At 36.6% G+C, this 20,559-nt stretch overlaps 3 protein-coding genes across 3 annotated transcripts; 2 read left to right on the top strand and 1 right to left on the bottom strand.

Moving 5' to 3' along the window:
- LOC18591477 (protein SHI RELATED SEQUENCE 5) lies at window positions 3,957-6,323 on the top strand. The gene is made up of 2 exons (XM_007017615.2): window positions 3,957-5,239; window positions 5,718-6,323. The coding sequence occupies exons 1-2, from the start codon at window positions 4,678-4,680 to the stop codon at window positions 6,074-6,076; spliced, it is 921 nt and encodes a 306-aa protein (XP_007017677.1). The 5' UTR covers window positions 3,957-4,677; the 3' UTR covers window positions 6,077-6,323.
- On the top strand, window positions 12,134-18,148 carry LOC18591476 (V-type proton ATPase subunit a3). Its single transcript, XM_007017611.2, has 18 exons — window positions 12,134-12,461; window positions 12,580-12,624; window positions 12,915-13,037; window positions 13,111-13,218; window positions 13,427-13,537; window positions 13,630-13,803; window positions 14,056-14,193; window positions 14,852-14,959; window positions 15,137-15,244; window positions 15,359-15,507; window positions 15,733-15,886; window positions 15,990-16,150; window positions 16,251-16,457; window positions 16,580-16,763; window positions 16,849-16,932; window positions 17,066-17,262; window positions 17,359-17,418; window positions 17,510-18,148. The coding sequence occupies exons 1-18, from the start codon at window positions 12,321-12,323 to the stop codon at window positions 17,712-17,714; spliced, it is 2,457 nt and encodes an 818-aa protein (XP_007017673.1). The 5' UTR covers window positions 12,134-12,320; the 3' UTR covers window positions 17,715-18,148.
- On the bottom strand, window positions 18,280-20,259 carry LOC18591475 (cysteine proteinase 15A). The gene is made up of 4 exons (XM_007017610.2): window positions 19,684-20,259; window positions 19,481-19,600; window positions 18,901-19,147; window positions 18,280-18,810 (listed from the first exon to the last, which is right to left on the bottom strand). Exons 1-4 carry the CDS (start codon window positions 20,242-20,244, stop codon window positions 18,533-18,535), a joined length of 1,206 nt encoding a protein of 401 aa, XP_007017672.2. The 5' UTR covers window positions 20,245-20,259; the 3' UTR covers window positions 18,280-18,532.

Genomic DNA, 20,559 nt, shown 5'->3' with positions numbered 1-20,559 from the left:
AAAAAAAAAAAAAAAACCCAAAGAAATTGTCGTGTCGAGGAAATGCTTGGCCACGAGAGAGTCAACCAGGAGAAAGCTAGCGCAGGGCTCGAGAGTGAAAGACAGGGACACAATTATTGAGACTCCCACACATCATTCAATCTCCAATTAAAACCCAACTCCTTAGTCCTCTCTCTCTCTCCGTCTTTCATGTCTTGCCTTGGCCTCTCCGTTTTATCTTTTACGTACCAATTTTGGCATTCACTCTAATTTAATTCACTTTTTAACTAACGGAGAAAAAGGAAAAACAAAAAGAAAAAAAAAGAATATGGTTTACTCAGTTCCATAGCCGCTCACCTTTCACTCAATTTGAGGAAATGGCTATATGAGGTACTTTGTTTAGATGCTTTCTCTCTCCCTTTAAATTGTGTCATGAGATTGTTTCAATATGTTTGTTTTGATCTGCTTGGATTCCATCAATTTTTTTTATATGATTTGAAGAATTAAAATTAAAGGGTTTTGATTTTTATTTTTTAATTCGAACCCATGTTATGTTTTAATATGTAATTAATAAAAGATTGAGTTCCATTCACAAAATAAGACAATGAATTTATATTTTGATTCTTACTAACTATTTTCAACTTTTCATTTCTCTACTTTATATTGATATATTTGATCAACTAAAGTAGCCAAAAAAAAAAGAGATAAATAAGAAATAATAGCAGAAGTGACACCTCATGATAACTCTATTGAAAATGACCTTTGGTTATAACTTCCCTAATCTCTACATTAAAGAACCTTTGTCAAAAAGAACCTAAATTAGCACAACTTGCAAGATAGTAAGTTTTTCTTCTTTAATGGCTCCATAAGGTCGTCCCAAAGCCCTTTTGAAAATGAGTAAAACCACAAACCCAACCCTAACCCTATCGTAAACAATGGTAGGCATCATTGTACAGTTACGATAATTATGTTAAGAGACATGAAATAGTAAATAAAAGTTGAAATTTCCTTTAAATACAGACGACGTAATAAAAACGACCTAATTTTTAATTACGAAATTACTTTTAAAGGTACTGTTTTCCTCAAACACATCAATAAGCAAATATTGGTATATATATAAAAAAAAAAAGTACCGAAAATCAAAGAACATTTAAAGGGAAAAAAAGAGCTAGCTAGGTTCCTCAGAATTTGGGTAATGCAGCAGCTGCAGCCTGCTACATGCAAACATGAAGCCAGGCACACCCTTTTCCTTATGTAAGACTCATTAAATTCAAAACGATGAGCAAAAAAGAAAGGAACGTAGCTTTCATCGTACCTCGAAGAGGGATAATTGGGTATTAGTTCTTTCCTTCTCCTGTCCATGAAAAAGGCAAGTTAGGCTTCCTAGTGTATAAAATCATGAGGAACCCAATATTTCCCCATCAAAGTTTGGAGCTCCATGTCTCCTACATTTCAAATAAACAATCTAATCAGTATTAGGCAATGCAGACGACAACAAAAAAAAAATAATAATAAGCAAAGAGAGTCAACAGTAAAGGAAGAAGAAAGAGAAAAAGGGTTTGGATAGTCTTTCATTTCATTGCCTGCCTCGGGCCCCTAATTACAATTACCAAATAAATATAATCAACTTTTTCTGCGTTGATTTCTTGGTTCATATTACTTACTAATTAATCATGATTACTTTTTTTAAGTATAGTAGTAAAAGTTCTGATTAGGCATTGGCCAAAGCCTGTTTTGTCAAGCGGCTGGTGTGGTACGATTCGGGTTGGGGGCGGGGGGGGGGGGGGGGAACTAAGGCCGCCGTCCGTACCTGTTGATAATCATAATTATATTAGTATTAAAATCCAATTATTAGTGGCCGCTAATTCACGCGGTTTTCCACGTGATTGTTTCATAATCAAAAGGGTTCAGTTTGGTCCCAGGGTTAAGTAAAGTCCTTTTCTAGTTAGGCATGGAGAGCATGGTCATCTGTAGTTACGTTTCAACTTTAATCTATATACCTAATATTTCTTTAATTTGTACAAAAATTTAGATAAAAATTTTAACGTAAATATTCAAAAAATTTAAAAAATTTAGGAATTACGTGTTTCCCTTATAGTCAATACATATGAATTAGATAGAGACATGACTTTCCTAGTTTTGTGGTAGAACTATGGGAATGTAGTAGTTGGTGACAAAATTGCGGTCCTAGTTGCATTTTACATGTTATAATTTTTTATACACACGTATAGCATATAAAGTGTGTTGGATATAAAGTTTGAACAAATTATTAGTATTTTTTTATATTTTTTTAAAAAAGTAATGTGAATAATACGATTCATTGAATAAAATCAAGTTCTTCATTGACTTATGTGGATTTCAGACTTTGGGTTACGATTATTTTTCTTTTTTATTTGTGTCAAAATGATTTATTAGTTAAAAACATGAAATATTTGATAAATTTTTTATTTATGGAGAAAATAAAAAAAAATCTATGAATTGAATTTGATCGATTATTACTCTCTTAATGAGAATTAACAATAAAATGTATTTAGATCAAGAAATGATGAAGAAATAATACCGTAAATAAGTAATTGAGAAATGTTTTAAATGATGACAATGTATGTTTTTAGTAATAAGTCTATTTTATCTTAGATTTTAGAATTCGTAGATGGAAAAATGATTATGTGATTTGAATGTGAGATGGACAAAAATTTGTCAATAAAAAGGGGACAAATATGTATAACTGTTAAAATTAATTAATCTCACACGAATTATACATTTCAAGTCTTGGTTCAATCAAATGTGAACTTGGAAATATAAGCTTTTAGTAATAAGTAAATAATACCGTAAATAAGTATGTAAATAATACCGTCAAATGTATTTAAATCGAGAAATGATGAAGAAATAATATTGTAAATAAATAATCAAGAAATGTTTAAATGATGAAAATGTATGTTTTTAGTAATAAGTTTGTTTTATCTGAAATTTTAAAATTAGTGGATGAAAAAATGATTGTGTGATTTGAATGTGAGATGGACAAAAATTTGTCAATAAAAAGGAGAAAAATATGTATAATTGTTAAAATTAATTAATCTCACACGAATTATACATTTCAAGTCTTGGTTCAATCAAATGTGAACTTGGAAATATAAGCTTGTTCATTTAGTTTAAATCATATGAAATTAACGTGAAGAATAATTGGAAAATGTTTTCCCATCTAAGACTAAAATAAGTGTTGCCAAACTCATTGTTTTCATTATTCATGCATGTAGTCACCTAGTTCTGTTGAATATAACATCAAAGGTGTTGACCTACAACCCTTGAAACGGAATCGTTTTAGTGGTTTATTTATATATTTATTTAATGAAAAAATTGTGGAAATGTGACTTTCGGGTCAAATGAGAAAATGATTACAGGAAGAATTTTGAGAAGAATACGAGGCATTGACGGGGGAAAAAAAAACCAAAGGGACAAATACCCGCACGGGACAGGTAAGAGATTTCCAATCGATAACACGATTCACGACAGGCAATTTTTTCCACCGTCGGATTCGGTAATGGTCACAGATGTGAACTGATGGCTCTGTCTGTGATAGTTAAAGAAAACGACAAAGGTGACGTTAAGGTGTGTTTGATTAATTCTTATTAATATTTTCCCTTTTTCCAGGTTAGATTGCTTGTTGCATTAGTAGAAAAGAAAAAACAAAAAACCAAAAAAAGAAGGGGAAAATCAATCTCAATTACAGGAACGGTCAGAAAAAGTACTAGCGGGTTTTCCGGTGCAAGGACGAATAAGGAAAAGCTGATGCTGTGCCACGTGGGGGGAATAGGGAGCGTACGATGGACATGCAACGGCGGGGATTCGAGCCTTTAGGTGATTAGATTCATTGAAACTGGAAGAGAACTGTAGACTGTAGAGAAGTGCCCAGAGATACATTTTCTTGCATCTTTGTCTTTCTTTGTTTGCTCTCTCTCTCTCTCTCCTCTCTCTCTCTCTCTCCTCTTCATTACTCAATCAAAAACCGGAGAGTTATAACAAGCACAAGTTTTTCTTTTTGTATTATTTTTTGGGGTTTAGATAGAGATAAAAAGAACGAGAGAGAGAGAGAGAGAGAGAGAGAGAAACAGAGCTGGTTTTGTCATAAATGAGGTGAGAGTGTAGCAGAGAGCGGGTGCAGTTCTCATGGCGGCGTTGCAGGGGCTCTAATTCCGTGCCATTATTGCTTGGAATTGAAGGGAGAGAGAAGGGAAGGGGGGTAAGTCAAGGGGAAACCATACTTGTTTGTTTGTTTTACCCTAAAAGAAAAAATCTTGAAAAACATTTTTAACCTCAAAAGCTGCAAAAAAGAGAATCCTTCCCAAAGATCACAAAAAAGAAAAGAAGAAAAACAGCTCTTCTACTAAATTCTGCTAGTAAATTCGGGAGAGGGGAAGGGGGGGGGGGGAGAGGGGTGGTGTGGTGTGGGGGTCAGGTCAGACATAGCAGAAACAACAAAGATCGGGTCAAAACAAAGCCCCCCAACAAACACTCACAGACTAACAGTGGTATTTAAAAACCCACCAGAAAAAGCTTCCACAGTTGAAACCCATAAAGACCCCAGGGAAAATCCAACCAGCTCATCACACTAGTGATCTGGGGGGGCGGTACTAAATAGGGTGTTTCTGCTATGGATTTTTGGTCCAAATTGAGGTTGGTTTCAGCTTTTGGGTGTAACAAATGGCTGGCTTCTTCTATCTAGGTGGCCGAGAAGGAGCAGCTGCAAGCAAGCAAGAAGGAGAAGATAAAGAAGAGAACCTGTATTTGTACAGAAACGAGGAGATCTACAACAAAGGGTTTGAGCTATGGCCACAGTATTATTACCAACAGCAAAACGTGAACAACTACTCGTTTGGAGCGGGTCCTAGTCGAAGAACGAGCGGCTTTAACCTCTCTGATGAGTCGTCTTCGAGATCAGCAGGTTTTACGGTTATGAGACAAGGAGGCATGAACTGCCAAGATTGCGGAAACCAAGCTAAGAAAGATTGTACCCATTTGAGATGCAGGACTTGTTGCAAGAGCCGAGGGTTTCAGTGCCAAACTCACGTTAAGAGTACTTGGGTTCCTGCTTCTAAAAGGCGAGAGAGGCAACAACAACTCGCAGCTTTGCAACAACAACAGCAGCAGCAGCAAAACCAACAACAAGAGCAACAACAGTTTCGAGGAGAGAATCCGAAAAGGCAGAGAGAGAATCAAGGTGCTCCCTCCCTTGCCTGCACTCGTTTATCCCCCACCACGTCAGGTAAAGTTGTAGTTTACAATACAAACAAAGACAAAACCGAAACAAAACACTCACATAAAAAGAAAAAAGAAGAAACGAACATCAAAGAAAGATTGATGGATTCTTTGAAATGAAATCTTGGAATGGTCTATGATGGAGAATTTTCAAGAACCGTATACTGCTAACTTAGCTTGACAGAGTTTAATTTGGTAAGATCTTGAGGAATTCCCATGACTTTCAGCAGTACGGCAACAAAACCATATCATTTGCGTGTGAGCAAGTCTATCTCCATAGTCACCCACCCACCTGCTTTTCCTTTCCTTTTCTTCTTTTCCATTAATTCTGGCACTGTTTACTGGTAAAACTGACGAAAAAGTCCCATAATATTCGGAAAAATATTCAAAGAAAATCTTCTCTTTTCCTTTTCTTTTCATTTTTGTAAGTTGGATATTTTTTGGTAGCTCTTGATTATTTTATCTTGTTGGACTTTGAAAATTAGGGTTGGAACTGGGTCAATACCCTCCCGAAGTGAATTCTCCAGCAGTCTTCCGCTGCGTAAAAGTAAGCGCCATGGACGATGCAGATGAGGAGTTCGCCTATCAAACGGCTGTGAATATAGCAGGACATGTATTCAAGGGAATTCTCTACGATCAAGGCCCTGAAAGTCGTTACACCAGCGGCGGTGAAAGCTCTCAGCCACTCGATCTTATCACAGCAGCAACCACTGCAGCTGCTACAACGACAACCGCTACGACTTCGAGCAATCCAGGCACAAGCATGCTCGACCCTTCTCTCTATCCAGCTCCACTTAACGCTTTCATTGCTGGTACGCAATTCTTCCCACCTCCAAGGTCTTGATTTACAGGCCTGTCTCCAAATGTTCCAACTATCTCTCTATGGGAGGGGATCTTTTCCTTTTTAACAAACTTTCATTTGTCATAAACGAACTCTTGATTGTTGCTCTCCCTAGCTCATTGTTATTTTGTTGTGGTCCTTTTTACTATTATGTTCAAATTGTTAACACCCACCGAAGTAGAAAGCGTAGAATTTGAATGAGAATAGAAACTGAGGATGCATATGATATTGGGGGATGTTTGTTTTTTTTCGTTTTAGGCCTTCAATTCAGATTTTCAGTGCTTGTTTTTGTTACGATCGATGAGTAGTCCTTTCCTTTTTGTTTTTTTTTTTTGTTTTCATTTTTTCGATTTGAGTGTTCTTAGTGTTAGCATGTGGATGTGTGCTTTTTGTTTCTTATTGGATTTCTTTATGGTGGTTTGTTTTTTCTTTCTTTTTGTGGGTTCGATCTTGAATCTGCTTTCTGGTTGGTGTTGAACTCGAAGCCGCTTTTTCCCATTTACCCGTTTGCTTGCCGGATGGAAAATGGGACGCAAAAGAGGTTTCGTGTTCGGTTAAGCAAAGAAATTTCAAACCCTTTAGTTTATAACTCTCTAAACAATTCCTGGAGAAGAGGGAAAAGAAAGGCGGTGCATGAAGCAGCTTTACAAGTCTTTCATGCATTGGCAAATGAAAAACTGGCAGCTCGTTCCCAAAAAGCAACACCATGAAGGACCTCCTCCCTCTTTTTTTCCTTTTGAGAATGTGTACGTATATATATGCACAAACTTTTTATACTTCAACAGACGTGTTTTAGTGGGCATTTAGATCAGCTTCTTGTCTCTGCAATAAAATCAAATTCAGCTACTTGAATAGACGTGCATGGATGTGACCCTCTGCTAGAATGGGAAGCCGTTGCTCATTAGCCGATAAGTTTTAATGCTTCTGCAACTTTGTGCATGTGATTTACTATGTTATATTTAGTCTGAGACTAATGATATAGGGTAAGGTACAGATGAGTGGATGGGTGTCCAGAGATGCTTCTGTAGGCTTCTAGAATTATCACATGGGGAAGAAACAGAAAGATCATGAAACTTTCCTACGTTTTTCAGTTTCTGACTCACAACATGTGCTCTGATCATCTTCAGTCATGAAGATGTTGCACCCATCAACTGATGAACTCTCTTTGATTCCATGTCGTTTTTGCTGTTTTTAGTTTTGTTATCATTTGGAGTAATGAACCATAGTAATGAGGGAGGAAGATTATGTAGGCTGTGATCGTCTCATGCTGCTACTGAGAAATTATTCAATGCATTTTGACATTTTCGAACTTTACTGGATTAACTTGTTCAGTTATCATAGTAAGTCTTCGATGGAGGGTATGAGGATGATTCATAACCTAGAACTCGAAATATTCCCAGATGGTAGAACATCATGATTTTTCAACATCATAAAATGCATGATAACACTATCCCCATGGCTGATAATTAAATCTACAGATAGGAAAAGCAATCTCAGTGTAGGGAAAATAAATTTAGAGGAAAATTTTTATGTAGAATTTCATAGAAGATAAGTAAGATATTTATACTATATGCCATAGAGGAATGAAACGACAACCTACTTGACCTAGAAGCATCAATTTTCTCTCATTACCTTCGCTACTTTCCTCCATTTTTCTGGTGCACTTCTTTGTCCACCGATGTTTCTAAGATAGAATTGCAGAATATGAGCTTGTTGTCTTCCAAAACCAAGACTGGTATCTTTAGTGAACCTTTGCAATAGTTCATAGGTTGAACTCATGACAGAAGCTACAAATCCCAACATTCATACCTACCCCCGGACCACCATCCCCCCTCCACCCCCCCCAAAAAAAAAAGAAAGAAAGAAAAGGACCGAGCATCAATATTACGCAAAGGGCAAGAGTGATAAGATGTCAAGATTCACAATCACTGAGGAAATCATGGCTAACAAGAATACGATATCTTGAGGAGAGCTTCACCCCAAAATCAAGTGAGGGTTTTGAAATAAAAACAACAATGACAAAAGCTGTTTGCTCCATCATTTCCGTTAGCATGGAAAGAGATAAGACTGTATAATTTTATTTGACGTAGATCCTGTCATTAGTAAGCGATAATATCGCCAATAATTTGACAGATTTTACCAGGTTTTCTGTGAGTTTCACCGCCAAAAAATATGTAGGTTAAAAGCAAGCACCTCTGGTTTAATACTCGAACCAGTGTTCTCATTTTCTATCACCTGATGATTATGTTTAAGGTTAGGAGCAGTATCCCGCGTGAGTTTCTATTCTTCTTGTCATTGAGTTAGTCTATTCTTTCCCTAGTGCTCTTTATTATTACCCTTTATTTTTGGACTTTGTTTTAGTGGGGTTTCTCTCATAAGTATAATTCAACATATCAATTAGGTCATTATGACCCAAGAGAAGCAGCGAACAGTACAGTAGACGGTTCGATAAAAGCAAGAATCTCTCTTATTAGAGGTTTTAACGTTGTTTTGTAATAACTTCTCCTTCATTTGTCTATCATGTTAAGTAAAGTTTCCTGTTTTACAAAAACAAAAAAACAAATTAGGTCATTATGAAAATCTGCATGCCAAATTACTACTTTACAAATTTAGCAAAATTTGGTGCCTTTTTTAGCTTAGCTTAAGGATCAATATGATTGCAGTGAATGGTAATTAACTTCATATCCCCTTGGTCTTCACGAGCATAATTGGCTACACAATGCTCATCCATGCTTTTTAAACCAATAGAATTAAACATAATTCTATTTCAAGCTCATGACCTTACTATAAACCGAACTATGCTTATTGGTTAATCTTCTAGGTATAAAATATGATTAATTTAATGTTGGTGGTCCATTTATCATTGAATGCCGCAGTTCTAATCAAACTATAGGCTCTAAACCAAGTTAGATTACCTATATATACTTGACAAAAAAGCGTAAAATTGCACTTAGAATGTCGTTTTGCTGGCAAACTCACGGGAAGGTTTTCATTGAATCGGCTCTTTTTTATCTCCCCTTGCCTTTTACAATACCAAAGCTGCAAATCAAATATAGGTAGTTTCCATGTATCCCTCGTGGTATTATATCTAGTTCTTCGTCTTAATTATAAAATTTACTTCCTCAAGCATAAAATTCGTTAGCAATAATTCGGAATTGCATCTATATTTAATGTAAAGTATACTAGCAGTATTTTTTAAGAGGGGGGAGGGGGGTTGTGTGTTAAATTTTAATGAAAAGTGGTTGAGGAAACAACATTGAGCCAAAAAAAAAAGAAAAAAAGAAGTTATTCCTCTAGTATGTTGGTTGAAATTAAATCATTTGAGAAGAAAGACTATTTGAGAGTGACTCGGAAAATATTTATTTAACACGAGTATATGCGTATGCAAAACAATTTTTATAGGTGTATATAGTTTGAATTTCTCGGATTAGGTTTTTTCTCCATACGGTGTGATTTATTCCACGATTTTTTATTTCATTTGCAAGTAAGGATATGAATATTTGACTTAGAGGGACAGAAATAATGACAAGATAAAAAGTATAATATATAGGACAATTGCAATAGCTCGAAGTCACAAATAGTATGACAAGGCCGTAGGGAAAACCTTATAAAATTGAATAGACTTATTGATGTAAGTGCAATTGAGAGACACCTATTCCTCTAGCAAAGCAATCTTAAGCAAGGCATTGGGTCAAATTTTAGTAAGGTGCCCCACCTACCTTAACCTTAGCAAGACGAAATATTCATGGTTATTTATTTTAGGTCCTAACTTTAGCCAAACTTGATTCTATGTCATAGAATCAATTTCTCTCTCATTTAAGATTTTTTTTTAAATAATTTACAAGTGCCTTTTTGTCATGTTCTTTTCCTCTTTCTCCTATTGTCTACTATAAATCTTATAGCTTTTTTTTTTTGAAGCGGTAATTTATTATTGATAATCAAAAAAATTTAGTCGAAGTTAGGTAGAAACCGGACTAATATTTACAACAGTAAATCTTATGACATTTAGAAAGTTAAAATAATGAAAGAATTATATGAATTATTTCGAGTAAATATTTAACTAATTGATTTGTATGATTAATACATAATTAAACAAATATTATCAATCGAGTTTACGTACAAATTTAAATTTGGAGTTGGCAAATTTGTAAGTACCTACTTGTTATCCTTGTTTAATCCTTTTAAATGGGTTTTGAAGGAAATTTATTAAATCCAATCTCATTTTTCTTTGTTTTATTTTGACTTTTTTGCAATGTTGACTTTTTTTTTTAGTGGTTAATTTCTATTAGGTTATTGATCATTTAATAGATTTTATACATATAAAGGAATAGTGCATGAATAAAGTTGAGGTAAAATCATGAATGAAAAGTGTTGCATGTGGGAGAGATATGGTAAAATTTTCCAAGATTCGGACACAAGGGAGAAGGAGATGAGATGCGCATGTGGGCTACTCCAATGCTTTCCCCTGGGTTATGACACGACATGGAATTGACTCTCACTACCCTAAATTAGATGCATCGGGAGAATATGATACCTAATTCTTGGATGATAAGACTTGTCGCAGCCCCCACAAAACAAGAACAGAAGCTAGCTTAAACTTAGCCGATCCTTTCCCTTTCTCAAACCCTTCCTAGTTTGCGTAATTAGCAGGTAAGATCAGTTGATTATCAGCCTAATCATTGTCGTAAGCGACGAAAATCCCAAGTCATAAATCACAAGATCTTGTTCTTGGGGACACAGGAATTGAATCCGAAAAGATGCTTTTTTTTTCCAAGATGAGCTATTCGGGCGTAAACGAAACAGAACAAACAAAATGGCCCATTAGCTTGACCAGAACCTAACTAAGTCTAGCATAATCATCAACATGATCCAGAGCAGACAAGTGGTGCTGTAATTTCTTTACGAGAAACTTCCCAAAATTATTGAACCGAAGAGGGAGAAGAGAGAGGGGTTGGCCCCTATAAAGTTGAGAGGAGGAGGCAAGTAGCGTCCAGGACAAGTACTAGGGTTTCCGACAGTAGGCATGCATATAGGGTTTGTGAACTATGGGTTTTTTTTTGGCGTAGGACTGATCGTCTTCAGCGGCATGCGAATCTACTGGGGTAGCCTTCTTGGCTTTCCTTGGCTGTGTGGTTTGCGTGCAGCTGTGCTGCAAAATTTTGTGGTCCAAAGCTTGGGTTTTGTTTCATCAGAATATAGCCTACCGTTTGTGATTTTCCATGCCAAAGATATATACCGGCCTGCTATTGCATGTAAAGCTAGCGCTTATTGCATGCACTGCAGGATACAGCCACTGAAACATTGGCATAAGGATTTCATTATCAAAGGCCGGTTGCCCATTGGCCCACTCTCTCAGTTTTAGCTTAATTTAATGAATATGATTATATTCTCAAAACGTGACTCCTTTCATTGAAGCAATATAGCCACAGGAGCAAAAAGAAAGGAAAAAAAATGTATATATAATACTCTTGCTTCTATGAACTATATATATTTAGTGCAAACTCAATTTCTTTATAATTAAAGTAATTTTTTAAATTAATTATCATATATTTTCTTAAGACAATTAAAGTAATGGATATTTTCATTAATTTCTAGTAGTAGAGAGGATCTTACTCAAATTGGCACCCGTGACAAAGTAACATTAAAGCTTATCGTCAATAGGCCAATAAAATTTATAATGATTTTGGTTTTTTTTTTAAAAAAATCTAACGAGAATCATTCGCTCGCCTCCTTGGACCCTACAATTGGTGTTTTCTAGGCCCATATGTCCACATTTATTTGGGTTATAAGAAAAGATTCTATTCCTTTATTTCAGAGAATTCTTTTTTTTTTCCCCTTAATTCCCTTAAAAGAGGTGGCGCCAATTGACCGCGGGTGACTAATAGGCCACCGTCCGATCCACGAGTGGTAAAGATCAAGGGACCGCATTTTAGACGTTGAAGAGACTTGAACGAAACGACATCGTTAAGTGATTTCTATTTTCCTTACCGTCCACCAAAAAGTAAAAGCGCGTGAAAACGACGGCGAAATGGAAACATTATAAAAGGGGAAGAAAAATAAAAAGGAAGCTAGAAACGAACAAGCAAACATCACCAGTGGTCGTGAGACGCCTGAGGATCGATCTCCGGCGAATTATCTCCGGCTACGATATTTCCTGTACATGAATCTCACATTTAATATGTAGATTTGATTTTTTTATATTAATAATTACAATTCTAAAGAAATTCTTAGATTTATAATAATAATAATGGGAGAGGGAAGACAGCGTCCGACGATGGATCTGCTGCGGTCGGAGCCAATGCAATTGGTGCAACTCATCATCCCTATTGAATCAGCTCATCGCAGCATCTCATATCTCGGTGATCTCGGCCTCTTTCAATTCAAAGACGTTAGTTCTCTCGATTTCTTAATTTTTTTTATTTTGAATTTTTGAGATATCATTGAAAAATCTATAGATTTAATATGTTTGAGATTTACCTGATTTTCTTTTCATATTTTTCTTGCAGCTCAATTCGGAGAAGAGCCCGTTCCAACGAACATATGCTACACAGGTCCTTTAGATTCACAATTTTGATTTCTGGTTGAAGTTTGTATTATCCATGAAATTCTGCCCCCAATGATCGTTTTGAAGCCTAATTTCAAATTCTCATCTTATAAAACGTATATATTTGAAATTAACACATACACTTGCGGAAATCAGTGGAATGTTTGATGAGAAACTCTGCCTGGATACCGATTCAGCATGATCTCATAAAATTTTCTGAATACTTGGAGATATATGCTAATTTTTTGGGTTAATTTTTAAAATTTATGGTACCTTAAGTGTTATTGTATGATGCAGATCAAGAGATCCGGGGAAATGGCACGCAAGCTACGTTTCTTTAAGGAACAGATGACAAAGGCTGGTTTATCACCCTCAACTAGATCTGCGAGGAATGATGATGTTGATTTAGATAACTTAGAGGTATAATGGATGTTTTGGATTTTAACATTTTTGTTGTCACATTGAAAAGCAACCTTATATGTGGTATTGCTAGGTGAAACTTGGAGAACTTGAAGCAGAGTTGATAGAGATGAATGCAAATCATGAGAAGTTGCAACAAAGTTACAATGAACTAAAAGAATATAAGTTAGTTATGCAGAAGGTATGTTGACATCTCTTGGTTGCTTTGTTGCATTTTGCTGGTTATTAAGGCAGTAGAAGCGAAAATCTTAAATTCCGTATTTCAAGATAATTGGCTTATCGCCTTTCTTTGTTACTTAAAGTAGGAGCCTTATATTTCTTAGAGCTGGAGAGTGATATCTCAAGGTACATAATGCATTTATTATAATGGTATTGTTTTTTTATCTCAGGCTGGTGAATTTTTTCAGTCAGCTCAGAGCAGTGCTGCAGCTAAGCAGAGAGAAGCTGAAGCTGAGCAAAGGGGTGAAGGATCCATTGACAGTCCATTATTATTGGAGCAAGTATTGTTTTCAGTTTTTATATTTTCTATATTAGTATCTCTGATGCCTTTAATTCTTCTTTACATAACGCCTAGGGTGTTTACTTTTTGTAGGAAATGGTCACTGATCCATCTAAGCAAGTTAAGCTGGGATTTGTCAGTGGTCTTGTCTCAAGAGAAAGATCATTGGCTTTTGAAAGAATTCTATTTCGTGCAACCAGAGGAAATGTCTTTTTGAAGCAATCTGTAGTTGAAGATCCTGTCACTGATCCTGCATCTGGGGAGAAGGTTAATACCTGCATTTACCATTGTAGATCTAAAATTTCTCAGAGTGGAATTCACCTGTGGTTCTTCTATTCATGCATACTTTCTCTTTAATTTTGTATTCACTCAGAAGGTTTGTTTGTATGGCATCAATTTGCTACTTGTGTCTATCAGTTTATGTATTACTGTTTTCATCTCCTTTTACTCCTGCATGTTGTTTCGTCAATTTTATGTTCAGAGATGAGAGACGTTTATCGTTCTTATTTGCAATTACAGGTTGAGAAAAATGTGTTTATTGTCTTTTATTCTGGTGAAAGAGCAAGGAACAAAATTATGAAAATTTGTGAAGTTTTTGGAGCAAACAGATACCCATTCACAGAGGACCTAGGCAAACAATTTCAGATCATTACAGAGGTATGCTTTGTACCTTCTTTAGAATTCAGGAGAATCAGGACTCATGTTTATATGGAATTTGAAGCTTGAGGATAGTGCAAGCAGTTTTGCTGCTTTTGTCTTTTATTTTCTTATTATTATGATGTTCTGTAAATCATCTACTGGTCTAATGTGTATGCTTGAATATTTTGGTATTTGACTTTGTTCATTAAGAGGAGTTCTGAGTTTTGTCTGTTGGCCTGAATTGGTGTTTGGCTTTGTTTTAATTCTTGAAGAGGTCTGAAGAAGGTTGTTGTCTTTGGGGAAAATAATAGAAGGTGGAGCGTAATTCTAAAGTTGTGCAGAAGCAAAAAGCGACAAGGGTAGTATTGTTGAAAGGAAACCACCTATGTCATAATGCTGAAAGATGATAACAACTTAATGATGTGCATTTATCTTGAAGTTAGTGTCATTAAGAGGTTGCATCGACCTCTTTTCATGTTTGTAAATAATGCCCAGCTGTCACACCAACCTGTCACATGAACATTTTGTTGTTTCAGAATTTACTTGTATTTTTGCTTGATTGAATTGGTGCCTGGATGCCATTTTATGCTTTTCTTGTCAAATAATGAGCAATCTGAATTTTCTTTTCTTGTCAAATGAAGAGCAATCTGAATTTTGTAACCTCTCTTATCTATAGGTGTCTGGAAGACTTGAAGAGCTTAAAACTACCATTGATGTCGGACTGGTGCACCAGAGCAATTTGTTGCAGACAATCGCCTATCACTTTGAGAATTGGAGCCTTTTGGTTTGTTGAAGTTGACTTAATTCCTTTGTTTTGAAAAGCAAATGCTTCTATCTATGTTTTAACTTCATGTCCTTATGGTTGCATGTCGGTTTCTGTGGCCAGCTTTAACCTTTACTGAGTTCTTTTCAAGTATGTGCTTTCTTAAGTCACTGGAATTTGTTTCTTCTAATTATGTAGGTGAAGAAAGAAAAATCCATTTATCACACGTTGAATATGCTCAGCATAGATGTTTCAAGAAAATGTCTTGTTGCTGAAGGTTGGTGCCCTGTTTTTGCAACAAACCAGGTCTGTTTTTTGAACCTGTAATAATTTCTTCTCTGCTGCATAGCATTCCTGGTTAATATTGCACTAACCAACTTGAACATAAAAAATTTAATCATCTTAGGCTTGGTTTTGCAGATTCAAAATGTTTTACAGAAGGCAACTATTGACAGCAGCTCACAAGTTGGGACCATATTTCATGTTCTCCAGACAAAGGAATCACCTCCTACGTATTTCCACACCAACAAATTTACTTCTGCTTTTCAAGAAATCGTGGATGCATATGGGTTAGTCATTTTGATAGTTGCTGCTATCGTATTTAAGGAGACAATGGCTCTGTTGATATTCATAATGCCTTGTCTCCGGCTATCCATGTCCTGACTCCTGATTAGCATTAAGAGATCTTTTCCTTCCTTTAGATGTTTTATTGCTATGACATCTTTACTTAAATTTTGACATGTCACTTCTAAACCAAATCATTGTGGAAAGAGCTGACCTAAATATTATTGCAGGATTGCAAAGTATCAAGAAGCGAACCCTGCTGTATTCACTATCATCACATTCCCTTTCCTTTTTGCTGTTATGTTTGGTGATTGGGGCCATGGTATATGCCTGTGTTTGGCAACGTCATATTTCATAATCAGAGAAAAGAAATTTTCTAGTCAGGTAACTGGTTAATAGTTTCCTGGTTATTTTGGCAGTGCGCTTCATGTTCCTCATAATCATATTGTTTCTACAACTTATTTTTTTTTTATCTCATCAATAACAGAAGCTTGGAGACATCACAGAAATGATTTTTGGTGGTCGCTATGTTATTATGATGATGGCATTGTTCTCAATCTACACAGGATTGATATATAATGAATTCTTTTCAGTCCCATTTGAACTATTTGGGCCCTCTGCTTATGGATGCCATGATCCTTCTTGCAGGTAGATATTTGTCTGTGTGATAAAGAGTGGATCGGCAGAAACCTGACTTTGTTGTTGTCCTCCCTTTTGAATTATTTACTTTCATCTCTTTACATTGCAGCGATGCTTCTACTGCGGGTTTAGTAAAAGTACGTGCCACTTATCCTTTTGGTGTGGATCCTAAGTGGCATGGTACTCGGAGTGAGTTACCGTTTCTTAACTCATTGAAGATGAAGATGTCAATTTTGATTGGAGTAGCTCAGATGAATCTTGGAATCATATTGAGCTACTTCAATGCAAAATTTTTCAAAAATGAAATCAACATTTGGTGAGCCACAATGATTGATTTTGTAGAATACTTGGAAAAATGCTTATCTCAGTTTCTATACTATTTCAAAATATTTATGAGTGACTTAACATATTGATTTAATAAATTATAACATTGTTTAGGTACCAATTTGTTCCTCAATTGATATTTTTGAACAGTCTGTTTGGATACTTGTCACTCCTTATAGTCGTGAAATGGTGCACTGGTTCTCAAGCTGATCTTTATCATGTGATGATATATATGTTCTTGAGTCCTACAGATGATCTCGGTGAAAATCAGCTTTTCTTCGGTCAGAAGTTTCTCCAGGTTTATTTCATGTATTGTTAACCATGTGAAAGTTTTCTTTTGTGCTATTCAACATAGACTTATCGATTTTGTGTTTCTTTAACAGATTGTGTTACTGCTAGCAGCTCTTGTTTCTGTACCATGGATGTTGTTTCCAAAGCCTTTTCTTTTAAAGAAGCAACATGAGGAAGTATGTGGACAACACTCTCTTTTCGCTATAAATGACATGTTGGATTGTGTATATACCCCATTGTTATATATATTTTAATTGCTTTGCTACTCTTCTTTTGAATTGCTTGTCATGCCATTTAATGTTGATGTAGAGGCACCGTGGTCAATCCTATGCACTATTAGATAGCTCTGACGATGACCCTCTTGAAATGGAATTGCATCATGGTTCTGGTAGCCATGAAGAATTTGAGTTCAGCGAGGTCTTTGTGCACCAACTGATACACACTATTGAATTTGTGCTTGGAGCTGTGTCTAATACAGCTTCATATCTGCGGTTGTGGGCTCTAAGGTAGGTTGTAACAACTTTAAAATCATTTCATCTCCCTTCCTTGCAAAGATTAGGCTCTTAACGGCATCTCGGTGTTTTTGATTTTGCATTTTACAGTCTAGCCCATTCCGAGCTGTCAAGTGTATTTTACGACAAGGTTTTACTTCTAGCCTGGGGGTAAGTATCTTTCTCTTTGACACATTTTTACTTAAATTAGAAAGTACTTCCAATTTAAACGAAATTATCATTATCATGTGAACGGTTGCAGGTTCAACAATATCATTATTCTTATTATTGGCATATTTGTATTCATATGTGCAACGGTCGGTGTGCTACTAGTGATGGAAACCCTCAGTGCATTCTTACACGCATTGAGGCTTCATTGGGTGGAGTTTCAGAATAAGTTCTATGAGGGAGATGGATATAAATTCCAGCCATTTTCATTTGCATTAGTTAGTGAGGAAGATGACTGAAAGGACGGAAAAAAAAAAAAAAAACCCTAAGGTAGGATACAAAAAATATAGTTGGATCTGAAACAAGATACTGTATAGGAATCGGTGAGATTGCGTATTGGGATTAGAAATGTTAAGAGTGAGGAAGCAAAGTGTTGGGACGACCAAGCTCGTTCACTTGCCTCCGTTTGTCAATGTTGTAATTTGTTCAGTAGAGATTCTTTACAGGTACAGGTGAGATGCCAATGCCATTGTCTTTTCCACACCGCTGGTTATGGAAATTGTCTGTCAATTGGAAAACAAAATATAATTGCGACACTTGTATGTATATCATGTAACAAATTGATTCTTTTGACTCTTTTTGCTGCTACTTTTTCATGGAAGACCATGAAAATAATGGTGATATTTATTTGTACAAGAAACCTAATACCTAGTAGACTTTGTTTTGCTTTCAATATTTTTTTGGCCTAGCAAATAATAAATGGGAGTCACTGGGTTTCTTTTCCGTTTTTCTCTTAAATTTTTAAGGCTTTTTTTTTTAATTTACTGGTCAAAGAAAACCACCATCAAAACCAAAGAACGAATGTATTCAGCCATTGGCTTGACCCAGAGATCATCCATTAGGACCATTACCCTTTCCATATATAGGTAAACATCAAGTGTTACATCCCAGAAGTCTTAATTAGCACACAACTATTTACTAATTATCTCTAGCATACACCCCACCTATCGGGTACTCAGTTTCCAGCCAGAGCAAATGCAAAAGTCTTAAGTACTGGCATAAATCTGGAAATATATGTAAGTTGCATTATCATCTACTTAATATTTACGAAGAAAATCTACTGTGACTTTGTTTGCAAGGCAGCTACACTTGAGACCATTGAGTCCACTCCACAAACATTGCGACCCCTGCAGATCTTGTAATATCCCTCCTCTCCCCAATTTTCTCCCCAGGAATTCTTGATGATCCAGTAAGGCTTCTCCTTGAAGCGGATCGGCGCGTAACCTGCAGAACCATACCCTACAAGAAGCACCCCATGATCCAAATGCCTCCCGCAAATGTATGGGCATGAAACTCCTTTCATATATGTCTGCATGAAAACTGCATTGATACCCACTGCACGAACCAAAGCACACATGTTTATATTCCGTCTGCTAATCTGGGCCAAAAAGTGATCTCAACACTGCAAAAAGCATGGAAATTTACCTGCAAGTGGACCGTGCTTCACCAAATTTGCAGCGATTTGATCCTCATTGACGGAAATGACACTGAAATTAGAGACCGAGGCGGCAATCTTGCTCTTGTCAAATTTGCAGGCTCCACGGTCATTCCCGGTGTAAGGGTAGTCATCCTCTCTCTCAAGTCCACCAGCCTTTAGGGTGTACTCGAAGGCAGTGGTCATAAGCCCACCATTGCACCCTGAGTCACACGCACCATATTCTTGTGGATCACACTGCAAATTACACACATTCTTATCTCAGTTGAGCTGATTTTTTGTCAGGTAAATCACCATAAGGCATTAGTCAAAGCTACCAAGCAACACCCAGAGTTTTAAGCAAATTTTCTAGCACTAGAATTGCAACCAAAGCCATGTAAAGAAATGATCTTTCATGATACAAAGGAGTTGTCTTAGAGTTAATGACCACCTGTGACAGACAAGTTTCACTCTCTTATTAACTTAAGCCAGCTTTCACTCTTTGTTAATGGAAAGAAAAAGGGTAAATTAAAACAAAAGAAAAGATAAATATTCAAAAGCTGTAACTAAAAGTAAGAAGAAGATTGGAACCTCGTGATCACAATCGACAAGCTGCTGCTCACTCAAGCTCACAAGCTCCCCTGTCGACAAATAATGGGCTCCTTCCAGAGCTCCTGTTGTACTAAACGACCAGCATGATCCACACGAGCCCTAATCATCAAAAAGGAAGAAATTTTGACTAATCAGTATAAAGGATTATCCGCATAACAAAAGACTTTAAGTTTATATATTACTTGGTCTTTAACGCCTGTAACGGCGCCGTGATCGCGCCAGTCAAAGTCGGTAGGTAGGCCGTTGGTTGGAAGGATGGGGGCCTTTTGAGCATCGGCTGGGAGCTTGAGCGGTCTCAAGCCAAGGAACTGACGGCGGAACTCCGACGGTGTTAAATCGGAGAACTTTGTGACGCCGTGGACGGCGGTTGGGTCCAGGAGCTGATGACGCTTGGCCCGACGCAGGTTAGCCTTGAAGACTCCCAATCGGTAATCGTGCTCCTCCTGCGTGGCGTAGGTTTTCCCGTACTTGGATTTGAACAGCGTGAAGTGGTGCTCGGCGTTGAGGAGGTGGTCATCGGAATCTTCCCCGGCGCCGTTGGACACGACTTGACGGATCAGAGGATCGTCTTCGCTGACGACGTCGGAAACGACGGCTGAAGCAACAACGGGTGAGAGGAGGAACAGGAGAAGAACAGGGAAGAGAGAAAGGCGGTCCATTTTGGAAAGGGCTAAAGGCCAGAGCTTTGCGAAGTGAGGCTTAAAGGACGGGCCATAGGGGGATATTATAGCAGTGGCTCCCATATTATTGTGAGTTGGTGGGAGGATAATGGGTTTTCGACACGTGTTCTCTTTTCATTGGTGGATAATGGGTTGTGCCATTTGACATTTTTTAAAACAAAACTACTTATTCGTATTGCGCAATTATTGTTTCTTAACCCATTATTTCCTAAGTGCGCACGTTTTATGGTGTCATGAGCTAAGCTTTCTAACTTATAAGTCATGTTCTATTAAGTAGACAAAAATTTATATTTATAAATTCAAAATTTATATTATTTTTATTGATATAAGATTTGTAATATTTTATTTTATTTTAATTATGTACTATTTTTGTTGTAA

Source organism: Theobroma cacao, chromosome 8 (assembly GCF_000208745.1).
Source record: "Theobroma cacao cultivar B97-61/B2 chromosome 8, Criollo_cocoa_genome_V2, whole genome shotgun sequence".
In the NCBI taxonomy this organism is placed as follows: Eukaryota; Viridiplantae; Streptophyta; class Magnoliopsida; order Malvales; family Malvaceae; genus Theobroma; species Theobroma cacao.
The sequence above is the reverse complement of the archived record's forward strand: the minus strand, read 5'-3'. Positions and strand labels throughout refer to the sequence as shown.

Bases quoted from the DNA above. Each gene is read 5' to 3' on its own strand.
- LOC18591476 (XM_007017611.2), top strand. From the start codon at position 12,321: ATGGGAGAGGGAAGACAGCGTCCGACGATGGATCTGCTGCGGTCGGAG. The intron at 12,625-12,914 runs GTCCTTTAGATT...TGTATGATGCAG, and splicing joins AACGAACATATGCTACACAG to ATCAAGAGATCCGGGGAAAT. The intron at 16,458-16,579 runs GTGAGCCACAAT...AACATTGTTTAG, and splicing joins AAAAATGAAATCAACATTTG to GTACCAATTTGTTCCTCAAT.
- LOC18591477 (XM_007017615.2), top strand. From the start codon at position 4,678: ATGGCTGGCTTCTTCTATCTAGGTGGCCGAGAAGGAGCAGCTGCAAGC. The intron at 5,240-5,717 runs GTAAAGTTGTAG...TTTGAAAATTAG, and splicing joins TTTATCCCCCACCACGTCAG to GGTTGGAACTGGGTCAATAC.
- LOC18591475 (XM_007017610.2), bottom strand. From the start codon at position 20,244: ATGGGAGCCACTGCTATAATATCCCCCTATGGCCCGTCCTTTAAGCCT. The intron at 19,601-19,683 runs GTAATATATAAA...TTTGATGATTAG, and splicing joins TTACAGGCGTTAAAGACCAA to GGCTCGTGTGGATCATGCTG. The intron at 19,148-19,480 runs GTTCCAATCTTC...TGTAATTTGCAG, and splicing joins TTGTCGATTGTGATCACGAG to TGTGATCCACAAGAATATGG.